We start from the raw sequence: 21,163 nt of genomic DNA, 5'->3' as shown, positions 1-21,163 counted from the left end.
ACCATCTGCAGATATCTATCCTGAACCCTATGCATGTAAGAGGCCCTCTTTGAGCAATGCTGGATACATGTGCATTACACCATCTGCAGATATCCTGAACCCTATGCATGTAAGAGGCCCTCTTTGAGCAATGCTGGATACATGTACATTACACCATCTTCAGATATCCTGAACCCTATGCATGTAAGAGGCCCTCTTTGAGCAATGCTGGATACATGTACATTACACCATCTTCAGATATCCTGAACCCTATGCATGTAAGAGGCCCTCTTTGAGCAATGCTGGATACATGTGCATTACACCATCTGCTGATATCTATCCTGAACCCTATGCATGTAAGAGGCCCTCTTTGAGCAATGCTGGATGCATGTGCATTACACCATCTGCAGATATCCTGAACCCTATGCATGTAAGAGGCCCTCTTAGGGCAATGCTGGATACATGTGCATTACACCATCTGCAGATATCTACCCTGAACCCTATGCATGTAAGAGGCCCTCTTTGAGCAATGCTGGATACATGTGCATTACACCATCTGCAGATATCCTGAACCCTATGCATGTAAGAGGCCCTCTTTGAGCAATGCTGGAAACATGGGCATTACACCATCTGCAGAGATCCTGAACCCTATGCATGTAAGAGGCCCTCTTTGAGCAATGCTGGATACATGTGCATTACACCATCTGCAGATATCTACCCTGAACCCTATGCATGTAAGAGGCCCTCTTTGAGCAATGCTGGATACATGTGCATTACACCATCTGCAGATATCTATCCTGAACCCTATGCATGTAAGAGGCCCTCTTTGAGCAATGCTGGATACATGTGCATTACACCATCTGCTGATATCTATCCTGAACCCTATGCATGTAAGAGGCCCTCTTTGAGCAATGCTGGATGCATGTGCATTACACCATCTGCAGATATCCTGAACCCTATGCATGTAAGAGGCCCTCTTTGAGCAATGCTGGATACATGTACATTACACCATCTTCAGATATCCTGAACCCTATGCATGTAAGAGGCCCTCTTTGAGCAATGCTGGATACATGTACATTACACCATCTTCAGATATCCTGAACCCTATGCATGTAAGAGGCCCTCTTTGAGCAATGCTGGATACATGTACATTACACCATCTTCAGATATCCTGAACCCTATGCATGTAAGAGGCCCTCTTTGAGCAATGCTGGATACATGTACATTACACCATCTTCAGATATCCTGAACCCTATGCATGTAAGAGGCCCTCTTTGAGCAATGCTGGATACATGTACATTACACCATCTTCAGATATCCTGAACCCTATGCATGTAAGAGGCCCTCTTTGAGCAATGTTGGATACATGTGCATTACACCATCTGCAGATATCCTGACCCTATGCATGTAAGAGGCCCTCTTTGAGCAATGCTGGATACATGTGCATTACACCATCTGCAGATATCTATCCTGAACCCTATGCATGTAAGAGGCCCTCTTTGATCAATGCTGGATACATGTGCATTACACCATCTGTAGATATCTATCCTGAACCCTATGCACGTAAGAGGCCCTCTTTGATCAATGCTGGATACATGGGCATTACACCATCTGCAGAGATCCTGAACCCTATGCATGTAAGAGGCCCTCTTTGAGCAATGCTGGATGCATGTGCATTACACCATCTGCAGAGATCCTGAACCCTATCCATGTAAGAGGCCCTCTTTGAGCAATGCTGGATACATGTGCATTACACCATCTGCAGATATCTATCCTGAACCCTATGCATGTAAGAGGCCCTCTTTGAGCAATGCTGGATACATGTACATTACACCATCTTCAGATATCCTGAACCCTATGCATGTAAGAGGCCCTCTTTGAGCAATGCTGGATACATGTACATTACACCATCTTCAGATATCCTGAACCCTATGCATGTAAGAGGCCCTCTTTGAGCAATGGTGGATACATGTGCATTACACCATCTGCCGATATCTATCCTGAACCCTATGCATGTAAGAGGCCCTCTTTGAGCAATGCTGGATACATGTACATTACACCATCTTCAGATATCCTGAACCCTATGCATGTAAGAGGCCCTCTTTGAGCAATGCTGGATACATGTACATTACACCATCTTCAGATATCCTGAACCCTATGCATGTAAGAGGCCCTCTTTGAGCAATGCTGGATACATGTGCATTACACCATCTGCAGATATCTATCCTGAACCCTATGCATGTAAGAGGCCCTCTTTGAGCAATGCTGGATGCATGTGCATTACACCATCTGCAGATATCCTGAACCCTATGCATGTAAGAGGCCCTCTTTGAGCAATGCTGGATACATGTGCATTACACCATCTGCAGAGATCCTGAACCCTATGCATGTAAGAGGCCCTCTTTGAGCAATGCTGGATACATGTGCATTACACCATCGGCAGATATCTACCCTGAACCCTATGCATGTAAGAGGCCCTCTTTGAGCAATGCTGGATACATGTGCATTACAGCATCTGCTGATATCTATCCTGAACCCTATGCATGTAAGAGGCCCTCTTTGAGCAATGCTGGATACATGTGCATTACAGCATCTGCTGATATCTATCCTGAACCCTATGCATGTAAGAGGCCCTCTTTGAGCAATGCTGGATACATGTGCATTACACCATCTGCAGATATCTATCCTGAACCCTATGCATGTAAGAGGCCCTCTTTGAGCAATGCTGGATACATGTGCATTACACCATCTGCAGATATCCTGAACCCTATGCATGTAAGAGGCCCTCTTTGAGCAATGCTGGATACATGGGCATTACACCATCTGCAGAGATCCTGAACCCTATGCATGTAAGAGGCCCTCTTTGAGCAATGCTGGATACATGTGCATTACACCATCTGCAGATATCTACCCTGAACCCTATGCATGTAAGAGGCCCTCTTTGAGCAATGCTGGATACATGTGCATTACACCATCTGCAGATATCTATCCTGAACCCTATGCATGTAAGAGGCCCTCTTTGAGCAATGCTGGATACATGTACATTACACCATCTTCAGATATCCTGAACCCTATGCATGTAAGAGGCCCTCTTTGAGCAATGCTGGATACATGTACATTACACCATCTTCAGATATCCTGAACCCTATGCATGTAAGAGGCCCTCTTTGAGCAATGCTGGATACATGTACATTACACCATCTTCAGATATCCTGAACCCTATGCATGTAAGAGGCCCTCTTTGAGCAATGCTGGATGCATGTGCATTACACCATCTGCAGATATCCTGAACCCTATGCATGTAAGAGGCCCTCTTAGGGCAATGCTGGATACATGTGCATTACACCATCTGCAGATATCTACCCTGAACCCTATGCATGTAAGAGGCCCTCTTTGAGCAATGCTGGATACATGTGCATTACACCATCTGCAGATATCCTGAACCCTATGCATGTAAGAGGCCCTCTTTGAGCAATGCTGGAAACATGGGCATTACACCATCTGCAGAGATCCTGAACCCTATGCATGTAAGAGGCCCTCTTTGAGCAATGCTGGATACATGTGCATTACACCATCTGCAGATATCTACCCTGAACCCTATGCATGTAAGAGGCCCTCTTTGAGCAATGCTGGATACATGTGCATTACACCATCTGCAGATATCTATCCTGAACCCTATGCATGTAAGAGGCCCTCTTTGAGCAATGCTGGATACATGTGCATTACACCATCTGCTGATATCTATCCTGAACCCTATGCATGTAAGAGGCCCTCTTTGAGCAATGCTGGATGCATGTGCATTACACCATCTGCAGATATCCTGAACCCTATGCATGTAAGAGGCCCTCTTTGAGCAATGCTGGATACATGTACATTACACCATCTTCAGATATCCTGAACCCTATGCATGTAAGAGGCCCTCTTTGAGCAATGCTGGATACATGTACATTACACCATCTTCAGATATCCTGAACCCTATGCATGTAAGAGGCCCTCTTTGAGCAATGCTGGATACATGTACATTACACCATCTTCAGATATCCTGAACCCTATGCATGTAAGAGGCCCTCTTTGAGCAATGCTGGATACATGTACATTACACCATCTTCAGATATCCTGAACCCTATGCATGTAAGAGGCCCTCTTTGAGCAATGCTGGATACATGTACATTACACCATCTTCAGATATCCTGAACCCTATGCATGTAAGAGGCCCTCTTTGAGCAATGTTGGATACATGTGCATTACACCATCTGCAGATATCCTGACCCTATGCATGTAAGAGGCCCTCTTTGAGCAATGCTGGATACATGTGCATTACACCATCTGTAGATATCTATCCTGAACCCTATGCATGTAAGAGGCCCTCTTTGAGCAATGCTGGATACATGTACATTACACCATCTTCAGATATCATGAACCCTATGCATGTAAGAGGCCCTCTTTGAGCAATGCTGGATACATGTACATTACACCATCTTCAGATATCCTGAACCCTATGCATGTAAGAGGCCCTCTTTGAGCAATGCTGGATACATGTGCATTACACCATCTGCAGATATCCTGAACCCTATGCATGTAAGAGGCCCTCTTTGAGCAATGCTGGATACATGTGCATTACACCATCTGCAGAGATCCTGAACCCTATGCATGTAAGAGGCCCTCTTTGAGCAATGCTGGATACATGTGCATTACACCATCTGCAGACATCTATCCTGAACCCTATGCATGTAAGAGGCCCTCTTTGAGCAATGCTGGATACATGTGCATTACACCATCTGCAGATATCCTGAACCCTATGCATGTAAGAGGCCCTCTTTGAGCAATGCTGGATACATGTGCATTACACCATCTGCAGATATCTATCCTGAACCCTATGCATGTAAGAGGCCCTCTTTGAGCAATGTTGGATACATGTGCATTACACCATCTGCAGATATCCTGAACCCTATGCATGTAAGAGACCCTCTTTGAGCAATGCTGGATACATGTGCATTACACCATCTGCAGATATCCTGAACCCTATGCATGTAAGAGGCCCTCTTTGAGCAATGCTAGATACATGTGCATTACACCATCTGCAGATATCCTGAACCCTATGCACGTAAGAGGCTCTCTTTGAGCAATGCTGGATACATGTGCATTACACCATCTTCAGATATCCTGAACCCTATGCATGTAAGAGGCCCTCTTTGAGCAATGCTGGATGCATGTGCATTACACCATCTGCAGATATCCTGAACCCTATGCATGTAAGAGGCCCTCTTTGAGCAATGCTGGATACATGTACATTACACCATCTGCAGATATCCTGAACCCTATGCATGTAAGAGGCCCTCTTTGAGCAATGCTGGATACATGTGCATTACACCATCTGCAGATATCCTGAACCCTATGCATGTAAGAGGCCCTCTTTGAGCAATGCTGGATACATGTACATTACACCATCTTCAGATATCCTGAACCCTATGCATGTAAGAGGCCCTCTTTGAGCAATGCTGGATACATGTGCATTACACCATCTGCAGATATCCTGAACCCTATGCATGTAAGAGGCCCTCTTTGAGCAATGCTGGATACATGTGCATTACAGGATGTCTGCTTGGGCGGCAGAAACAAGACAGCACTGCAATAGTTGCATGACTGATAAGGCAGTAGTGAACCAGTAATAAAGTGAAGGCTTGTGGGTTTGTTTGCTTATGGACACAGGTGAGATAACGTTTGTGAGTGCATCACTGTCCAATCATGGGCCTCCCCACCAGTCATGTGACCTGGCCTTGCTTTCTTCTCCTCCCACCTCACCCGTCCTCTTGTCGCTCCATCTTTGAGTGGGACAAGGAGAGTGGGGCACCCCCTCAGACATCTGCCGAGTGACAGCCATAGCTGTGGCCATCCCAGTAACCACTGATTTGTGAGAAGATTGCTCACATGACTGAGGTTGTTACCCTGTGCAGGATTGTGGTTTGGGGTATTGTGTTGGATTTTTTTTGTTTAGGAGGCAAAAGGGAGAATGTTTGTGGAGTGTGTCATCCTCTAGTCGTAGGCCTCCTCACCACCTGCATAGCCTTCAAGTTCTGACCCATGACCCCTCCCACCCTCTTCTAATAAGGCGTCCATTCAAGGCGTCCAGGAGAAGGGCAAGGGTGGATTTCTCTCACATCTGCCCTATTTGAGCCGATTAGGGCCTGGGCCTTGACATACAACCCCAGTTATTCTTCCCACTATCTCTTCCATCTTAAATTCATAAACCTACACCATCCTGCCTCTCCACCTTAAGAAAGCGACTTCCTCCTTCCATATAACTACCATTCTCACCTCGTCTCTTCCATCCCCTATTCACACACACTCGTGTGGGTCCTGCCTCACGGCCTTGGACTAGGCTCGTTAATCATAGACCGACTATCATTCTGTCTTTAGCTATTTTTTGGGGTGCTCTATCCCTGTTTCTGGATGGATAGACCCCGAAGAACCAATATGTGGTATCTGTGCTCATCGTCTGAAACATCTCTGCTTCTAGGTAGACCCCAAACAGCTACTACTGTGGCGTCTCTGGCTCATTGGCGGCAACATCTCCACATCTGGGTGGACCCCACAGACTCACTACTGTGGAGTTTGTGGCTCATCGTGTTTGCCCCTCCTCCTCTTCTGAGTGGGGTACACGGAGCTCTGGGTGGTCTCATTACTCTAGATTCATTTCGGTGGTGTCTTTAGCAAACCTTGGGTTGCACCTTCTCCGCTTCTGGGTAGACCTGGCTCCGTTCTCATATCATCGTACAGTTGCCTTAAGGAGTAAGTCTTAAAGGGTAATCATGGTGGGCGTAAGCAACTCTGACTCCATCACTCACATCTCTATCGCCACACTCCATGCTTACGCACATCTTCTAGCTCACAGCAACCAGTTAGGAGTACACCTCCAAGCCTCACGCATCAGACCAAATCTTCCATCATAGATCATTCTACAAAAACACTACTAGCAACTACGCATACCAAGCCGAGTAGATACTTATCGATTATGGTCTGTGGGTGTTTCTTTGTCTTTTTATTTAAAAGTTGATAGTATATTGCAATTGTTTTAGAATATTTGGGGGACAAGTGTCCCAATACATTTCTTTTTCCTTAGGGAAGAGGTGTGGCACCGCGGCCAGGGCGACTGACTCCAGAATCTGGGGATCACGGTTCGATCCCCGGAGGCAGATTAGCCCAGCACCATGTGACTCTAGGCAATAGTTTGCTTAATCTTCCTGTCGGCACCCAGCGCCTAGAGACCCTTACGGGTGATTGTTCGCGCTTTACAAATGTGGATTATACCTACTAAAAAGTGCCTTGGGCGTAAGAGATGTGAAAGCACTATACAAGTGCACATAGAATACAATCTAAGGAAGGGAGATGCTCAGAGTGGAGCCTAAGCGTGGGGAGAGTGACAATGGGAGAGGAAGAGACACACAGGGTAAGACTCGTACACTAGGACAGGAATACAATGACGGGGGTGAGGAGAGATACGTTCGAACATAGCGAGAAAGCAAGACACTGAACCATCACTAGGAAAGTGAAACATTGACACACACCATAACCGAAAAAAATACTGCTGATCACACTTGCACAGAATAGTCAAAGATCAAGAGTCCAATACCTCATTGGAGCCTCAGCATTTGTGGGCATCCACCCAGCAGACAGCAGTCTGCAGAACAAGGCCAGGGAAGCACTTGTTTGTACACAACACTTTCACAGAGGATGTGGAAAATCACAACACGCAATCCCAAAAGAGCCACATGGCCATGTACACAGCGAACGCTGCATTATACATAAGGCTCATTAAATAATTCAGTGATAGGAAATGTCTCCTTTAGACGCCGGAATGTATAATAGATGCCAACTGCACATCATGGTGACTGAACGCTCTGCACTGGTGGCGTCTCTTGCACATACTTTGCAGGATTCTGCTTTGAGGTGTGCACGGACAGTGTTCTCACACCAAGGCACAAGCCTACCCCCCCTCGAAACATTCTCTACCCAGAAGTCTGTTCCACTCCACATTGTTATGAGAATAAACCTTATCCTCTTCGCCCATTGTTCTCTACCCAGTGCCACCCTGTCATTGACACTCTGGGAATGCCCACGGCACCTTCCCTGCTTTCATACAATACTTACTCCAGGATACTGCTTTCCGTGCACGCTCTTCCAGTTTCTCCAATCTTCATCCAGCAACGGGTCCAACGCGCCAGAGGAAGACGCCAACAGGACCGCCGCGAGGACTGCCAGGTCCCTGACGTTCGCCATGGCCATCAACCTAAAGTGAATATTCTCGGTTAGTCTTGAAGAAGAAAAATAGAGCAACTAAGCACTCGGCTGAATTTAATTTGGTCAGGTTAAAAATGCTACCACAGGTATGGTACCAGAATATAGTGGTGCAAATATTATCTGACAAAAATATTGTGTACTAAAAATTGTTTATGAAAATTTCTCCCCATTGCTGTTAATAATAGAACATCTTCAGCCAATGAAGGAATATTTTTGTAGACAATATTTAGGGCACAATATTTATGTCAGACAATATTTTTATTATGGTTATTCTTCCATGTACACGCTACTACTTCACCAAACGGGTATCAGGTCGGTTCTGTCTGGTCCAAGTCAATCTAAGACATGGTGCAGTAGACCCACCAGCGAGAGGTGGCGGCCGCCCATCTGTTGTGTGCACCATCTCATTAGTGTGGAGGTTACAGCACAGTTGCCACGGGCCATGCTTAAAGAAAAACTTTTGCAACAGAGCTGTTTGCAGTGGACATGGCATTTGAAGCATAAGGCGGCCCCTCCCATGAGACCTCCAACTTTTTGTTTCCTGACAGGGTCCGCCATGTGCACCATGGCGTTCCCAGAGAGGAAAAGTGCATACTTGTCCCCTACAATTTGTGAGAAAACTCTCAGGGCATCAGGCACACTCGTTTAAAAAAAATTCTGGACACAGATCCTGCTATAGATAGATCTTAAGGAGAAAAGTGCCGGCAGGTCCAGCATGCCGTATAGTATAACAAACAAGCTGTGACTGCCTCTTTTTCACCAAAGGTGCTCCCGCCATGTAGGCGGAAGACACTTCAAGGATAAAAAAAGTCTGTCACTTCGAGATAGGGTGGGCCTACGACATCCCGACCAGTGGAGGGACACCTGAGATCAGAACGAAGCCTTAGTTGTCAGAATCTGATTTGGAAGAGAGAGCTAGTCTTTTCACTATTTCTAGTTTATAGACGTTGTTTGATTGGTGGGGACCTCCTCTTTATTACTCCTATGTTACAGGACAGGTATTTGGGTGGCAGCCTGTTGTTTTTAGTGTTCACATTTTACAGAAGTTGTCTTGTTGATGACAGTCTGTTCTTAGAATTCCTAAAAAAAAATTCTATGTGATAACGTATATGTACGCATGGGATGCAAACACCAGATCCTAATAAACCCCTGCGGAACCGGGTCACCGACCAAGGGAATAGTCCAATATGGAGGCCGTGAACTCATGAATGGCCCTAAATGATCGCATGCAAATTCCATCTTAATTTGAAATTCTGTCAGTTCGAAGTAAATTGAGTCACTGGCCTTCCTCAATGGGCGAATGCCCTAAGCCTGTCTCAGTAGTCAGGGATCTTGTCTTGCTCCTGGACTTATTAAAACCGGACAAACAAATTTATGAAGTGACAAACCTTTGCCTCAGTCAACTTCTCACTCTGTGCAGAACATTTCCATTTCTCTCCTTTTTACATAGAATGACTGCGGACAATGTCTTTGTTCAGTCCAGAGTAGAGAATGACAATTCTGCTTACCTTGGCCGGCCCAAGAAAATATCCAACTTTTTCGAAAAGTGCAGAACACTTTAGTCAGAGATATATTTAATATAAAACAAACTGATCCACTCTCATATAAACTGCCAGGGACACCGGCTTCCAGTGTACAAACCGGACTCTCAGCCCAAACTTTCTAGTAAACAAATTAAAAGTAATATGTGCCTAGGAATCGCACGTCAGAAAACAAAGTTATGTTCATATAACAGTATTCCAAATGGGGAATGAGACCCTTAAACGTACAAGCAGCAGAATCCCAGAACACCCTTCGGCTCAAAATGCGCAATGAACCAGCACTGCAAACATTCTGCAAATCTCTAAAAAAAAACATGTTTGTTTACCCAACAAATTGGCTTTGTGTTACGCCCTTTCCGCGCTCACAACTGCTCATTCTTTAGCCCCAAGACTCCTCTGGAGTGTATGCTGCACTTGGAAATTAACCTAAATGAAGAGTTTACAGAAGCTGCCTTTTAGTGGATCCTGCTAGGCAGTTTTCTTCATTTACAGGAATTAGCTTGTTTGAGAAGTTCCGCTCTTCAGTATCCCTAGTTGGAAAACCAAACTCGCTGATGGCACTCGACTCTTTTGTATCTTTGTTTACAAAAGCTGTCTTATGGGTGGTATCCTTCTCTTCAATATTCCCAGTTTACAGAAAATGCCTTGTTGGTGGCAGTCTGCTCTATTTTAAGTATTCCTTGTTTACAGAGGATGCATTGTTGGTGGTTTGCTGTTATTTTTTTTATTTACGGTTTACTGTAGCTGGCTTGTTGGTAGTATCCTGCTCTTCAGTGGTCCTAAATTGCAGTAGCTGTCTTTGTTGGTTATATCCCGTTCTTTAGTGCACCTAGATTGTAGAAGCTGCCCTATGGGTGGTTTTCTGCTCTTCAGTAGTACTAGTTTACAGTTGATGTTTTGTTGGTGGTAGCCTCTTCTTTAGACATCCCAGTTTACAGAGGTTGCTTGCTGGTGATGCCCTGCTCTTTAGTATTCATAGTTTAACAATGATGCCTTGTTAGTGGCAATCTGTTCTTTTTAGTATTCCTAGATTTACAGAGGATGCCTTGAGGGTGGTAATAGGCTATTGCTTTATTTACAGTTTACAGCAGCTGGTTTATTGGTATTATGCTGCTCTTTAGTGTTCATCCAATACAGGAGTTGCCCTGTTGGTGGCAGCCTGGTCTTCAGTAGCTGGTATCATGCTCTTTAGTATTGTTTGTTTGCAGCTGTCTTGGTGGAGGCATGCTGCTGCTTTGGGGTTCCTAGGTTGCAGAAGCTGCCTTGTTGCTGGCATCCTGTGTTTTTGGTGTTTCTAGTTTACAGAAGTTGCCTTATTGGTGGTAATCTGCACTTTTGGGATTTCCAGCTTCTTGCTGTTGCTAGATTACAGAAGATGCCTTATTAGTCGCATCCTGTGTTTTTGCTGTTCCTAAGTTACAGAAGCTGCCATGTTGGTGGTATGCTGGTTTCAGGTGTTCTTAAGTTACAGAAGCTGCCATGTTGGTGGTATGCTGGTTTCAGGTGTTCTTAAATTACAGAAGCTGCCATGATGGTGGTATGCTGGTTTCAGGTGTTCCTAAGTTACAGAAGCTGCCATGTTGGTGGTATGCTGGCTTTTTGTTGTTCGTAGGTTACAGAAGCTGCCTTGTTGGTGGTATCCTGCCTTTTTTCGTGTTGACAGATCACAGAGGCTCCCTTGCTTCTGGTATCCTACGTTTGTGGTGCAACTCTCTGGAAAGCAGCCTTGAACCACCCCCTTTGTTTTCCTTGTAGGGCATGTTTTGTGCATTTTAAAGGATGTGCCTGGCTTCTACTGGACACCATCTTAAGATAAAAAGATTTATAAAGATTGTTTATTTTTAATACCTTAAATGCTCAAACAATGGTGGTAACTGCGCTGCTTCTATCTAAGATAAACTAGTGCAATGGTCTGTACTTTACCATGCAATACCTACATCTTACCCGGCTACAAGTCTTGCAGAACGCTCCCGCCAGATTGTTGGCAGGCATTCCCAAACACAAATCTGTTTCGTAATCCATCAGTAAGCTTCACTGGCTCCCTGTCAGGCAGCGTATTAGATTCAAAGCCCTGTGTCCTGCCTACAAAGCTCTTCATGGCATAGGCCCAGACTATTTGAAACAATCTTTCAAATCGTAAAATTCAGGGAGAAACCTTCGGTCCACTGACACTTTGGGACTTGTGGTTCCCGGGTTCAAATGGACCAACTGGGGAGGAAGACATGTTGTGACCTCGACTGCAAAATAATGGAACCAACTCCCTTTTCATACTAGCCTTCATTCAGGAAGGAATTAAAAGCGTGGTCCTTTCTCCATCTAAGGACGGTTCAATGCTGATTCACTCAGAGCTAGTGCCTTGACACTACCCAGTGTTTATTTGCACTTTAAAAGTCACTATAACATAACATAACGGGATTACTGTAGCTGCCTTGTTGGTGGTCCCTGTGCTTTTGGTGTTCGTAGGTTACAGAAGGTCCCTTGTTGGTGGTATTCTGCCTTCGTGGGGTTGCTATATCACAGGAGCTGCCTTGCTCGTTGTAACATACGTTGTTGGTGCAATTATATTACACAAGCTGCCTTGTTGGTGGTATCCTGAGGTTTTGGGAGTCCTAGGTTTTTGATGTTGTCATATTACAGAAGGTGCCTTGTTGGTGGTTCTCCTAGGTTTTTGATGTTCCCAGGTTTTTGGGGTTCCTAAGTTACAGAAGCTGCCTTGTTGGTTGGTGGTATCCTGCATTTTGGGGGTTCCTAGGTTTTTGTGTTCCTAGGTTACAGAATCTGCCTTGTTGGTTGGTGGTATCCTGCATTTTGGGGGTTCCTAGGTTTTTGTGTTCCTAGGTTACAGAAGCTGCCTTGTTGGTGGTATCTTGCAGTGGCGGCTACTCCGCTAAGGTGGAGGAGCATCGCCCCACTGCTTTTAAGCAGTGACACTAAAGGAAAAATAAAATGATATTATCATTATATTTTTACCTTGTTGCAGCAGCTTTGTGGGTGGGACAGGGCAGGGCTGCTCTGCTGACAGTTCAGTGGAGGGGAGGAGTGGTTTGCACTCCCCAAAGTGCACATGAATGTTTGGCCGGCCCTCTGGGGACGGCCAAACATTCATGCGCACTTTGCATGTTCTCCATGCAGGCTGCATTACAGCCTGCATGGAGAACATGCCCAGCCTCCCATTCTCTGTCTGAGCGCCGATCCATGGCGCTCAGACCAATCACAACGCTACATTGCAGCATTGTGATTGGCTATCGGGAGGCTGGGAGCCGGGTGCATCCTGCTCCCTGCCCTGGAAGCGGGGAAGAGGACTGAGAGGAGGCAGCGACGGCGGGCAGCAGACAGGTAAGTGTGTATTTTTTTATTTCATTCTCAATTCTCCCCCCAGCCGCCACTGGTATACTGCCCTTTAGTGCTCCTAGATTAAAGAAGCTGCTTTGTTTGTGAGGTATTGCTCTTTAGTATTCCTAGTTTACAGCTGTTTTGTTGGTGGTATCCTGTTCTTTCGTAGGCCCAGTTTACAGAAGAGGCATTGTGGGTGGTATATTGCCTTCCCGTGTGTTTGTGAACAGACGTTGACTTTGATGGCATCCTTCCCTGCAATGATCCTGCTTTGTAGAAATGATCCTGTTTGTGAGGTTCCACTCTTCAGTGTTGCAGTTGACAACAGCTGGCTTGCTGGTGGCATATGCTTTGTAGTTATAGTTTGCAGAAGCCGTCCTGTTAGTGATTCAAATGAAAGGGGTGTGGAGGAGCAAAAGATAAACCCTTAGAAGTTGTTTTTATGGTCTGGCTTGGCACTGCATCTGTCACCAGACAATTATTTGAGCATCACTGGAGAGTGGCTTTGGCTCCTCCCACATGTTGGCAGTACATGTTTTGATTGGGCAGAAGCCGTCTGCTTCCACACAAAAGGTGCTTGCCCTCCACCAGCTGGGATCAATTGGTTTATTTATCCAGCGGCTTGAGCTTTCAGGGGCAGTGGCCTGACACTTGGATGCTAGTAAAGTGTCTTGGATAACAAGATAATGTATGATGTTTTTCTCTGGCTGCAGCACAGATGGGAGGATGACAGTCATTAACCTACATGGACGTTTAGTTCTGGCTTAACAGTGTGAGTGTCACCTGATCTTTTAACCTACACCAATATTATTCTACAGTTACTTGCTTCCACACAAATGCATTCAATTCCCCTGCTATTTCCTTGTAATACTTCACATTACCATGCAATATTTCTTTGAAGACAGAACAATTGGCATTGCCAATGCCTGTCTGCTAATGGGAGCATTAAATTCCAAGGTGACCATTAACAAATGTATCCAAAAAGTCTATCCAGTAAAGGAGGGTTCGGAACGGTCACCAAGACAGAATCTTCTGGTAACATGTCTCCCAACAGCAGGAAGATAGTCTGTCAGGTCAAGGGGTCTATAAACCCCTTTTCTCTCCTTATTCACCTCTTTTAATTTGTATGCACTCTTTGCATTGTTACGGGATTCCACAAACTTTAGCTTTCCACAATTTCTGCTTCTTTTTTTAATCCATTCCTCACAGCGTCAATTTTGTTCTCTATATCTTTTTACCATAATGAATTTTCAGTAATTACAACGCCCATCCTGGAAATTTGTGGACAAATTCTCGACTATCTCTGAAAAGAGTATTTTTTTATTAATTTTAAGGCAGCCTTTAAAAAAACAGGAATACTGTATGAGGTGGTGTTCACCGGCAACACCGAGAGAGGTCTTATCAAGATCTAAAATGCAATGTACCTCACGAGCAGTGAAGAGGCAAATGTTGCACCTCCAGGTCAAACAGGCGGAATCTGACTTACTGGAAAGCAAAGAAGTCCGTATTCCAAGATTGGCGGGATGCGGACGTTTAATCACCCAGAAACCTTGAGCATGAAGTAGTTTGGTATTCCTATTGGCTCGAATGATGGAAAATTTCCCGGATTCTCCTCCTCGTTTGCTTGTCGGCGGCAGAAGGTTCAGCAATGCCACCATCTTGTGAAGACTGTCCCTGCCTTCCGCTGATCCCTCCCACACACCTGTATTACAATTGTTCAGAGGTAGTCATAAAATTCATAACCTACAAATTTGCAAATAATCTCTCTCTTGGATCTAAATATTTCCACTCTTATAATTGTGAAAGTAAATGATTTAATTACAAAAAAATAGAAGTGGGAAGCAAGTGGAATCCATTGCTTTTAAAACTGCTCCAATAATTGGAGCTTCTACAGGAGCGTCACAGTTTACGCATCGTAAATATATTGTTGTTTGCCAACCGTCTTATTGCTTCGTGGCTCCTAATTTTAGACACTTGTTTGTCGGTTTGGCCTCCAAAATACTGGAAGAGGGCTTACATGGACCGTACCAAACAGCTGTGCGCATTAAGATGAATGACAAGACAGGTCCTTTGTTAAGTCACCCCTCTTGGGTCTCTGAAAAGGTGTCGATGCCAAGGCTTCACTCTGTATCAAGGGTCAAGTGCATTTGGGCCTGCTTGTGTGAATCTTCTGCACTTTCTGAGCAGGAACCTGTAAACCTCCGTTAGCACTGCATGAAACACGAACACAAGGAGGAACGCGAACGCAAGGAGGAATGCAAACGCAAGGAAAAACGCAATTCTGGTCTGTGTGCAACTCACCGCATTGTATGCCTGTGGAAAAGAACTAGCTGTGTTCTGCTTCCTCTGTAGCTTGCAAAACTCTAAATTGCAGTTTGCATCCCTCTCATCAAGTGATGGGACGCCATATTGTCTTCAGTCACCTTTGTTATCACAGAATGGACATTGGATGATTGCGTTAACTGCGACATTGAATGCTGGTCCATTCAGTACACAAACATATCGGGTTCTCTAATGGAATATTGAAGCTGTCACCCTCCCTTCCTGGAATTGGCGGTGAAGTCCTACCACTTACCAAGAGAGGCAATCCATTTACTTTCAGCGCTGGCCCTGGAGTAGTAAATTAAATACAATAAAATCCCAAAACTTTAAATACATCTTCCCTAGAGGTATTGTACAAACTAGTCACCTGAATCCTAAATCTATCAACACTTCTTCGACTCCAGCAAACGTGTTATTGAGCGCCTTGAAACCTTCAACACCATCTTCTCATCCGGGTCGATTGTACGCCTTATTGTACCCAAGGCTTAAGTCCTCCATGGAGACATGGCTGAACTTGTAACTGTGGCTAATAATGCACAGCTGGTCGAAAGAGGGGAAATGTAGTGGAAGTTGTGTGCATCCTCCAAACACATTACCCTGATTTCCACGACAATTCACCTTCTCCTGTCTGCGGGAGTCAGGTATGCGGATCCGCTGAAACCCCACATTTGCTGTAAGTCCTCCACAGTCACAAATACAAGTGTCTGATTTTCGTTCCCCCAGAAAAACACAAAGGACTTGCACATGCTGTCCTCTTGACTTCTTCATCAGCAAGCTCTTGGCCACCTCATCTCATCTTTATTCTACACACCGACTTACAGCCATCCTCTCTAGGGTTTTTTTCAATTCAATTTTATTTAGAATAGTACGGGAAAAAACATAAGTACCTGGGCTTAGAAACAACCTAATGTCATTTCTATGTCCTGCCCTCCATGTTCTATAAACTTGGTTTTCTCCTTCCCTTTCATTTATTGGGCTCCATTGGAAAGGTTACGTATGGTCAACTTCTCTAAAGCTCTGTCCTGGCCGGCACTACCTTTGACTGCTATCTTTGGCAGACCAGAAGATCACTCAGACTATGGCCAATCCACTTGTCGATGTACTCGCCCCACAATCTAGGTCATACACCTCGCAGGGCATCAAGGCCGCACTCAAGGCTCTCAAAGCGTGCTCGCTCAGCCAGCTCAAGCGACAGCTTGGTTCTTAATTTTCCTTATTTGGTTTAACACCTTTCAAAAGTTTCCTCACAACATCATGTGGTTATTTACCAACATCCTTTACCAGGGCTGCTCTGTGCTCAAAACACTTCTGAGAAACCTGTGGTTTGTGAGTCAAAGCGTGAAATGCTCTAACTACAGCAGTGTGAGTTTTGAAGACTGGGGGTGTGCAGAGATACTAATACCCCACCCCCTAAGAAGACTGAAGCAGAAGCAGGGACCCATCATCAAAGAGGAACATAATCTAAGTGCATGCCATGTAGGGTGGCCGTGCTAGAAGGAGGAGGGCTTCTTTCGAGCGCCTAGCATGGAACTTCGAAGTACCGAAGATGGCACAGGCCTGTAAGGTAATAAACCACCCATGGTTTCCAGGAAGACCAAGAGCCAAGCAGGAGTGTACCCTCAAGGCAGCTCACAGACCAACAAGGCAACACCAATAGCAGAAGGGCACTACACAAACAACAAATATACCCAGGGTGACATTTTCATTCCAGCCAGAACTGTCAACCCCTATATTAAGCCTTCTCCAGACACAAACGCTATTGGCCTTAGTGGGTCTGGTGTTCTCTTTGATGCAAACACAAAATAAACCAGACACAACAACAACTTCAGAAACTGGAACACTTCACGGTGCACTCTTAAACATGGGCAGCCTCCCCAACTAAAGGAATTTAGGAAGCCACCAGGAAATAGGCAGTTCTAGGGGCATTTATAAAGTTTGCCATTTTTCGTCCAGATCAATTAACAATCATGAAGTAAGAACAGAATCCACAAACATGATCTACCACCTAATTGGAAACTTAAATAGACCTGGGAGAAGAATTCTCACCAATTCTACAGGTGGTTGTTGCTGAAGACTGATTAAACCTAGTCATTAATCGCTCGATCAAGAGAAGTGGTAGAGGAATAACCGAAGTACCTGGTTTCACAAGCCGGACCTGCACGATATGGCATCGCTCAACTCTAACAACAAAGCTCTTGAGTTCCTTCAACTAGTCAAACGGCCCACTCACTTTACTGCTCAAAACTACAATGCTACTATAGTCCCAAATGGGCTGATCTTAGTGACTAAAAACCAACCCCTAGCGGTTACTCATATATTAACTTTAGCCATCCTTCTTCATGCCTCACCACCACCACCACCACCACCACCACCAGCAGCCTCCTTCACAAATAGATTGATCAGACTGTGAAAAATGTGTACCAGGATGCATTGGGCTGTTGAACCCTCTCTCTCTCTGATGACTGTCCAACTTCACCAGCGACTGATGTTTTTGACAAAGTGGTTCCTCACAAAACTTTGTGAAACTGTCAACACGTTCAGAAGGGGCACCAGCTCCACTCAGATGTAAAACTACAATAAAACATAACCAGAACCCTTGAAAGAGCATGGAGAAAAGACCACACCATAACCATGAACAATCCGTAACAGAGGCCGAACAGAGTATATCAAGCAGCCATAAAAAAAAAGTCCAAGAGGTCCCACTACTCACAGTACAATTCAGACATTACACCAGGCCAAAGTCCTCTTCGAAAACTTCTCCAAATTCCGTAACCAGGACACCAGCTCAAACTGCGAGAACTACTGTCAGCAGCGCCACGACTCACTAGCATAACATCGAACAATCAGTCACCTTTATCACAAATGTTGCAAAACTACTCAACAACATTCTGCATGTTCCACATCCTCTGAAGTAGTCAAGTCCATGGCAATCATTGGATCACCAATTGAACCAAGCCCCACACCAAATGTATTTGAAAATATCCCGCCAGCATCACTAACCAAGAAAATCAATTATTTCACCCCTCTCAGTTGAAAGACTTCCCAAAGTACTAACCATTTCATACATTAAGTCAATATTTAAGAACACATGGACTTGACCGCAAACTAGAGACCAATAGGGAAGCTGATTGAAAAGGTCTGAGGAGTATGCTGTGTACAGTACACCTACCCAGACTCACCCCTTTTTAGTACGCTATGCACAATGCACATGCACGCACTACCCCTGAAACAGTGTAGAGCGCGAGTCCATGCAACCCCCTGAAGAGGATGTTTTGAAGGGTACATGATCAGACTCCCCCAAATGGTGTGCTGTATACAGTGCACAAGCACAGGCGGACCCCTGTACTGTATGCTGTGTGCAGCATAACCCAGACTCACACCTGAGCGGTGAGAAGGGTACCGTACACACGCCCACACTCACCCCGGAATAAAGGTGCTCTTCACCGCTGTCTCCCCGTGTTACAAACCGCTGCTACCGAGTGCTCCTGCGAGTGCAGTTAGTGCAGGGGTCCCCAGGCAGAGAGCAGAGCACTAGCGCTGCTTCCGCATTAACACATCTGACCACATTTACCACTTCCCTTACTTCCACGCCCCCTTAAAAAAACACAACAGTAATGCACTCCTCAAATACCTCCTACAGTATTAGGTAAAAAAAATTAAACACGATTTGAAAAGCATTAGCTTGAACTTTTAGTTAAAAAAACACTTAGTATGGAAAATATTATGAAAAAAATAGTTTGAAACTCTTAACTTTTTACTGCTACTTACCATTACTACCACTTTGCTCTGGTTGTCCAGTACTGGAGTAAGTTTTGCAAATCTGCCCAGTTGAAGCAATTGCAAGAGAATATCTTGGGCTGAACTAGAAGTTATGGCAAGTCACGCTATTAAAAAATGCAACTTATGTTTTTTTCCCAATCATTTAAGAATGAAATGATCAGACACTAAATAAGAAATAATTAGCAAACAATTCAGCTACAGGTTTCTCACCAAGTGTCTCTAACTAGGAGCATTTTAAACTAAAAGTTTCAAACTATTAACCCACATTTACGTCCCACATCCAAAGAAATCTATGGATCAACCAGTGACGAAGGGCTGATAGGGGCTCAAAACTACTAATAGGTCCCACCACAGCACTGGTTAGCAAGTGTGTCAGCGGATGTACTCTTTGCACTGTGGCCTGGAACTGCGTCTAATGCTACTTGTCAGTTTTGTGGCTCATGCACGTTTGCAGCTTTGGCCAATGTTGGCGTTTGCTTCAGTCTGGGTGGCTGTTGGTCGGCACTAGGGTGTATTCTCTCATCGAGGTTATTGCTCAAGACACTGAAGTAGGACTATGAGACTGCAGCCGAGTGCAGTGGTAGTTGGCATTGTGGGATATTGCTGCCCAGTTCCAGGCTTGATTAAAGGGTAGGAGGAATCTGTCTAGAGTTGTGATTTGGAGAGACTCAACTCAAACTCTTAAAAGTCATCTCAGGATGTTAGCTTTCTTGGTCTGCAGGCTACAACCACCCACCTACTTGCAACAAATTTTATCCACAAGCGAGTGTCAGGGGGCTTTACAAGTAACAACCGGAGACTATGGATCGAGAAAATAAAGAGAACAAGCGGAAGTAACAGCTCCGCGATCGGCTCATTTATAGCAGTTGGGTTGATAGTCGTAAAAGTAATCAAACACAACGATGTGTAAGAAGAGAATGGGAGAGGGGTTGATTCGAAATTGAGATATATACACTGAATATGAATGTACTTACATATTTTGTTGAGGCATTCCTACTGCTGCAGCCTCAGGAAAGCACCAGTAAAGAGATGTCTGCATGGTGATGACAATAAACTTTTGGTTTCAAACCAAACACCATTTTGCTTCTAAGAATATTTGCACGACTGGGTATTTTTAAGAAAGATGGTTGCAGGACTTTGAGGTTTAGCAGAGGAGTTTGAACTGGAGTCTGGTCACAGGAGCTAGTGAGTGGAAGTCACTGAACAATGCAGATATGTGGCCACACAAAACACCATATACAACACCCAAATGTCCCAACAAGCAGGATACAATCCCTCAACAGTGATTACAATAAAATAATAAAATGTGTTTCCAAAACCACTGCCACGGGTTATAGCAAACTGTGCTTTTCACATAGTTGTTCAACCATTCTTATTAGAATCAAAGTTAAAATCTTCAATCCAATCAACAGCAGTGTCCATTCTGGAGTGTAGGCACCAAAGGCTACAACACAAGGGATTATTATTAAAAAGTGTAATCCGTAAAGCCCAATCGAGAAGGGGAGCAGTGTGTGGTCTTCTCGTTACTTCTCTCTTGGATGAGAACAACTTCTGGCAGGCTTAGGTGAAACCTCATTTGATACCAGTAAGGGAAGGCTTCCAATGAGATTTAATCCAGGAACTCTCCTCTAGAAAGTAGGACACACCCATGCAGGTCCTCGGTGCCCTCCGTCATACTTCCCACTGGTCCATGCATATAGCGACAAGTTATACTAATTGTAAATGATTATTAGTTGATGGGCAATTTTCCCAATCTCCCGCTTACCCCAGGTTTGGTTCATATAAAACATAACCTGCTATTAGTGTCAATAATAACTTTTTAGTATTGTCCGTAAGAATAAAGTTTGTTTTTCCTTCTCGTCAGTAGAAATACTGTTATTACGTCACATCTGCAGGTTTATTGAAGAGTT

The 21,163-nt window shown here is 44.7% G+C and overlaps 1 protein-coding gene across 1 annotated transcript in view; it reads right to left on the bottom strand.

Moving 5' to 3' along the window:
• The window catches only part of LOC146772385 (procathepsin L-like), a 41,317-nt gene extending 22,286 nt beyond the window's left edge, over window positions 1-19,031 (bottom strand). The window contains exons 1-2 of the mRNA XM_085639478.1: window positions 18,895-19,031; window positions 8,128-8,266 (exon numbers count right to left, since the gene is read on the bottom strand). Coding sequence (XP_085495604.1) covers window positions 8,128-8,262 — 135 coding nt within the window. The 5' untranslated portion in view covers window positions 8,263-8,266; window positions 18,895-19,031. The remainder of the gene's footprint in view (window positions 1-8,127; window positions 8,267-18,894) is intronic.
• Between the last annotated feature and the right edge of the window lie 2,132 nt (window positions 19,032-21,163).

Source organism: Triturus cristatus, chromosome 12 (assembly GCF_964204655.1).
Source record: "Triturus cristatus chromosome 12, aTriCri1.1, whole genome shotgun sequence".
Classification (NCBI taxonomy): domain Eukaryota; kingdom Metazoa; phylum Chordata; class Amphibia; order Caudata; family Salamandridae; genus Triturus; species Triturus cristatus.
This window is presented reverse-complemented; position numbering and strand designations above follow the sequence as displayed.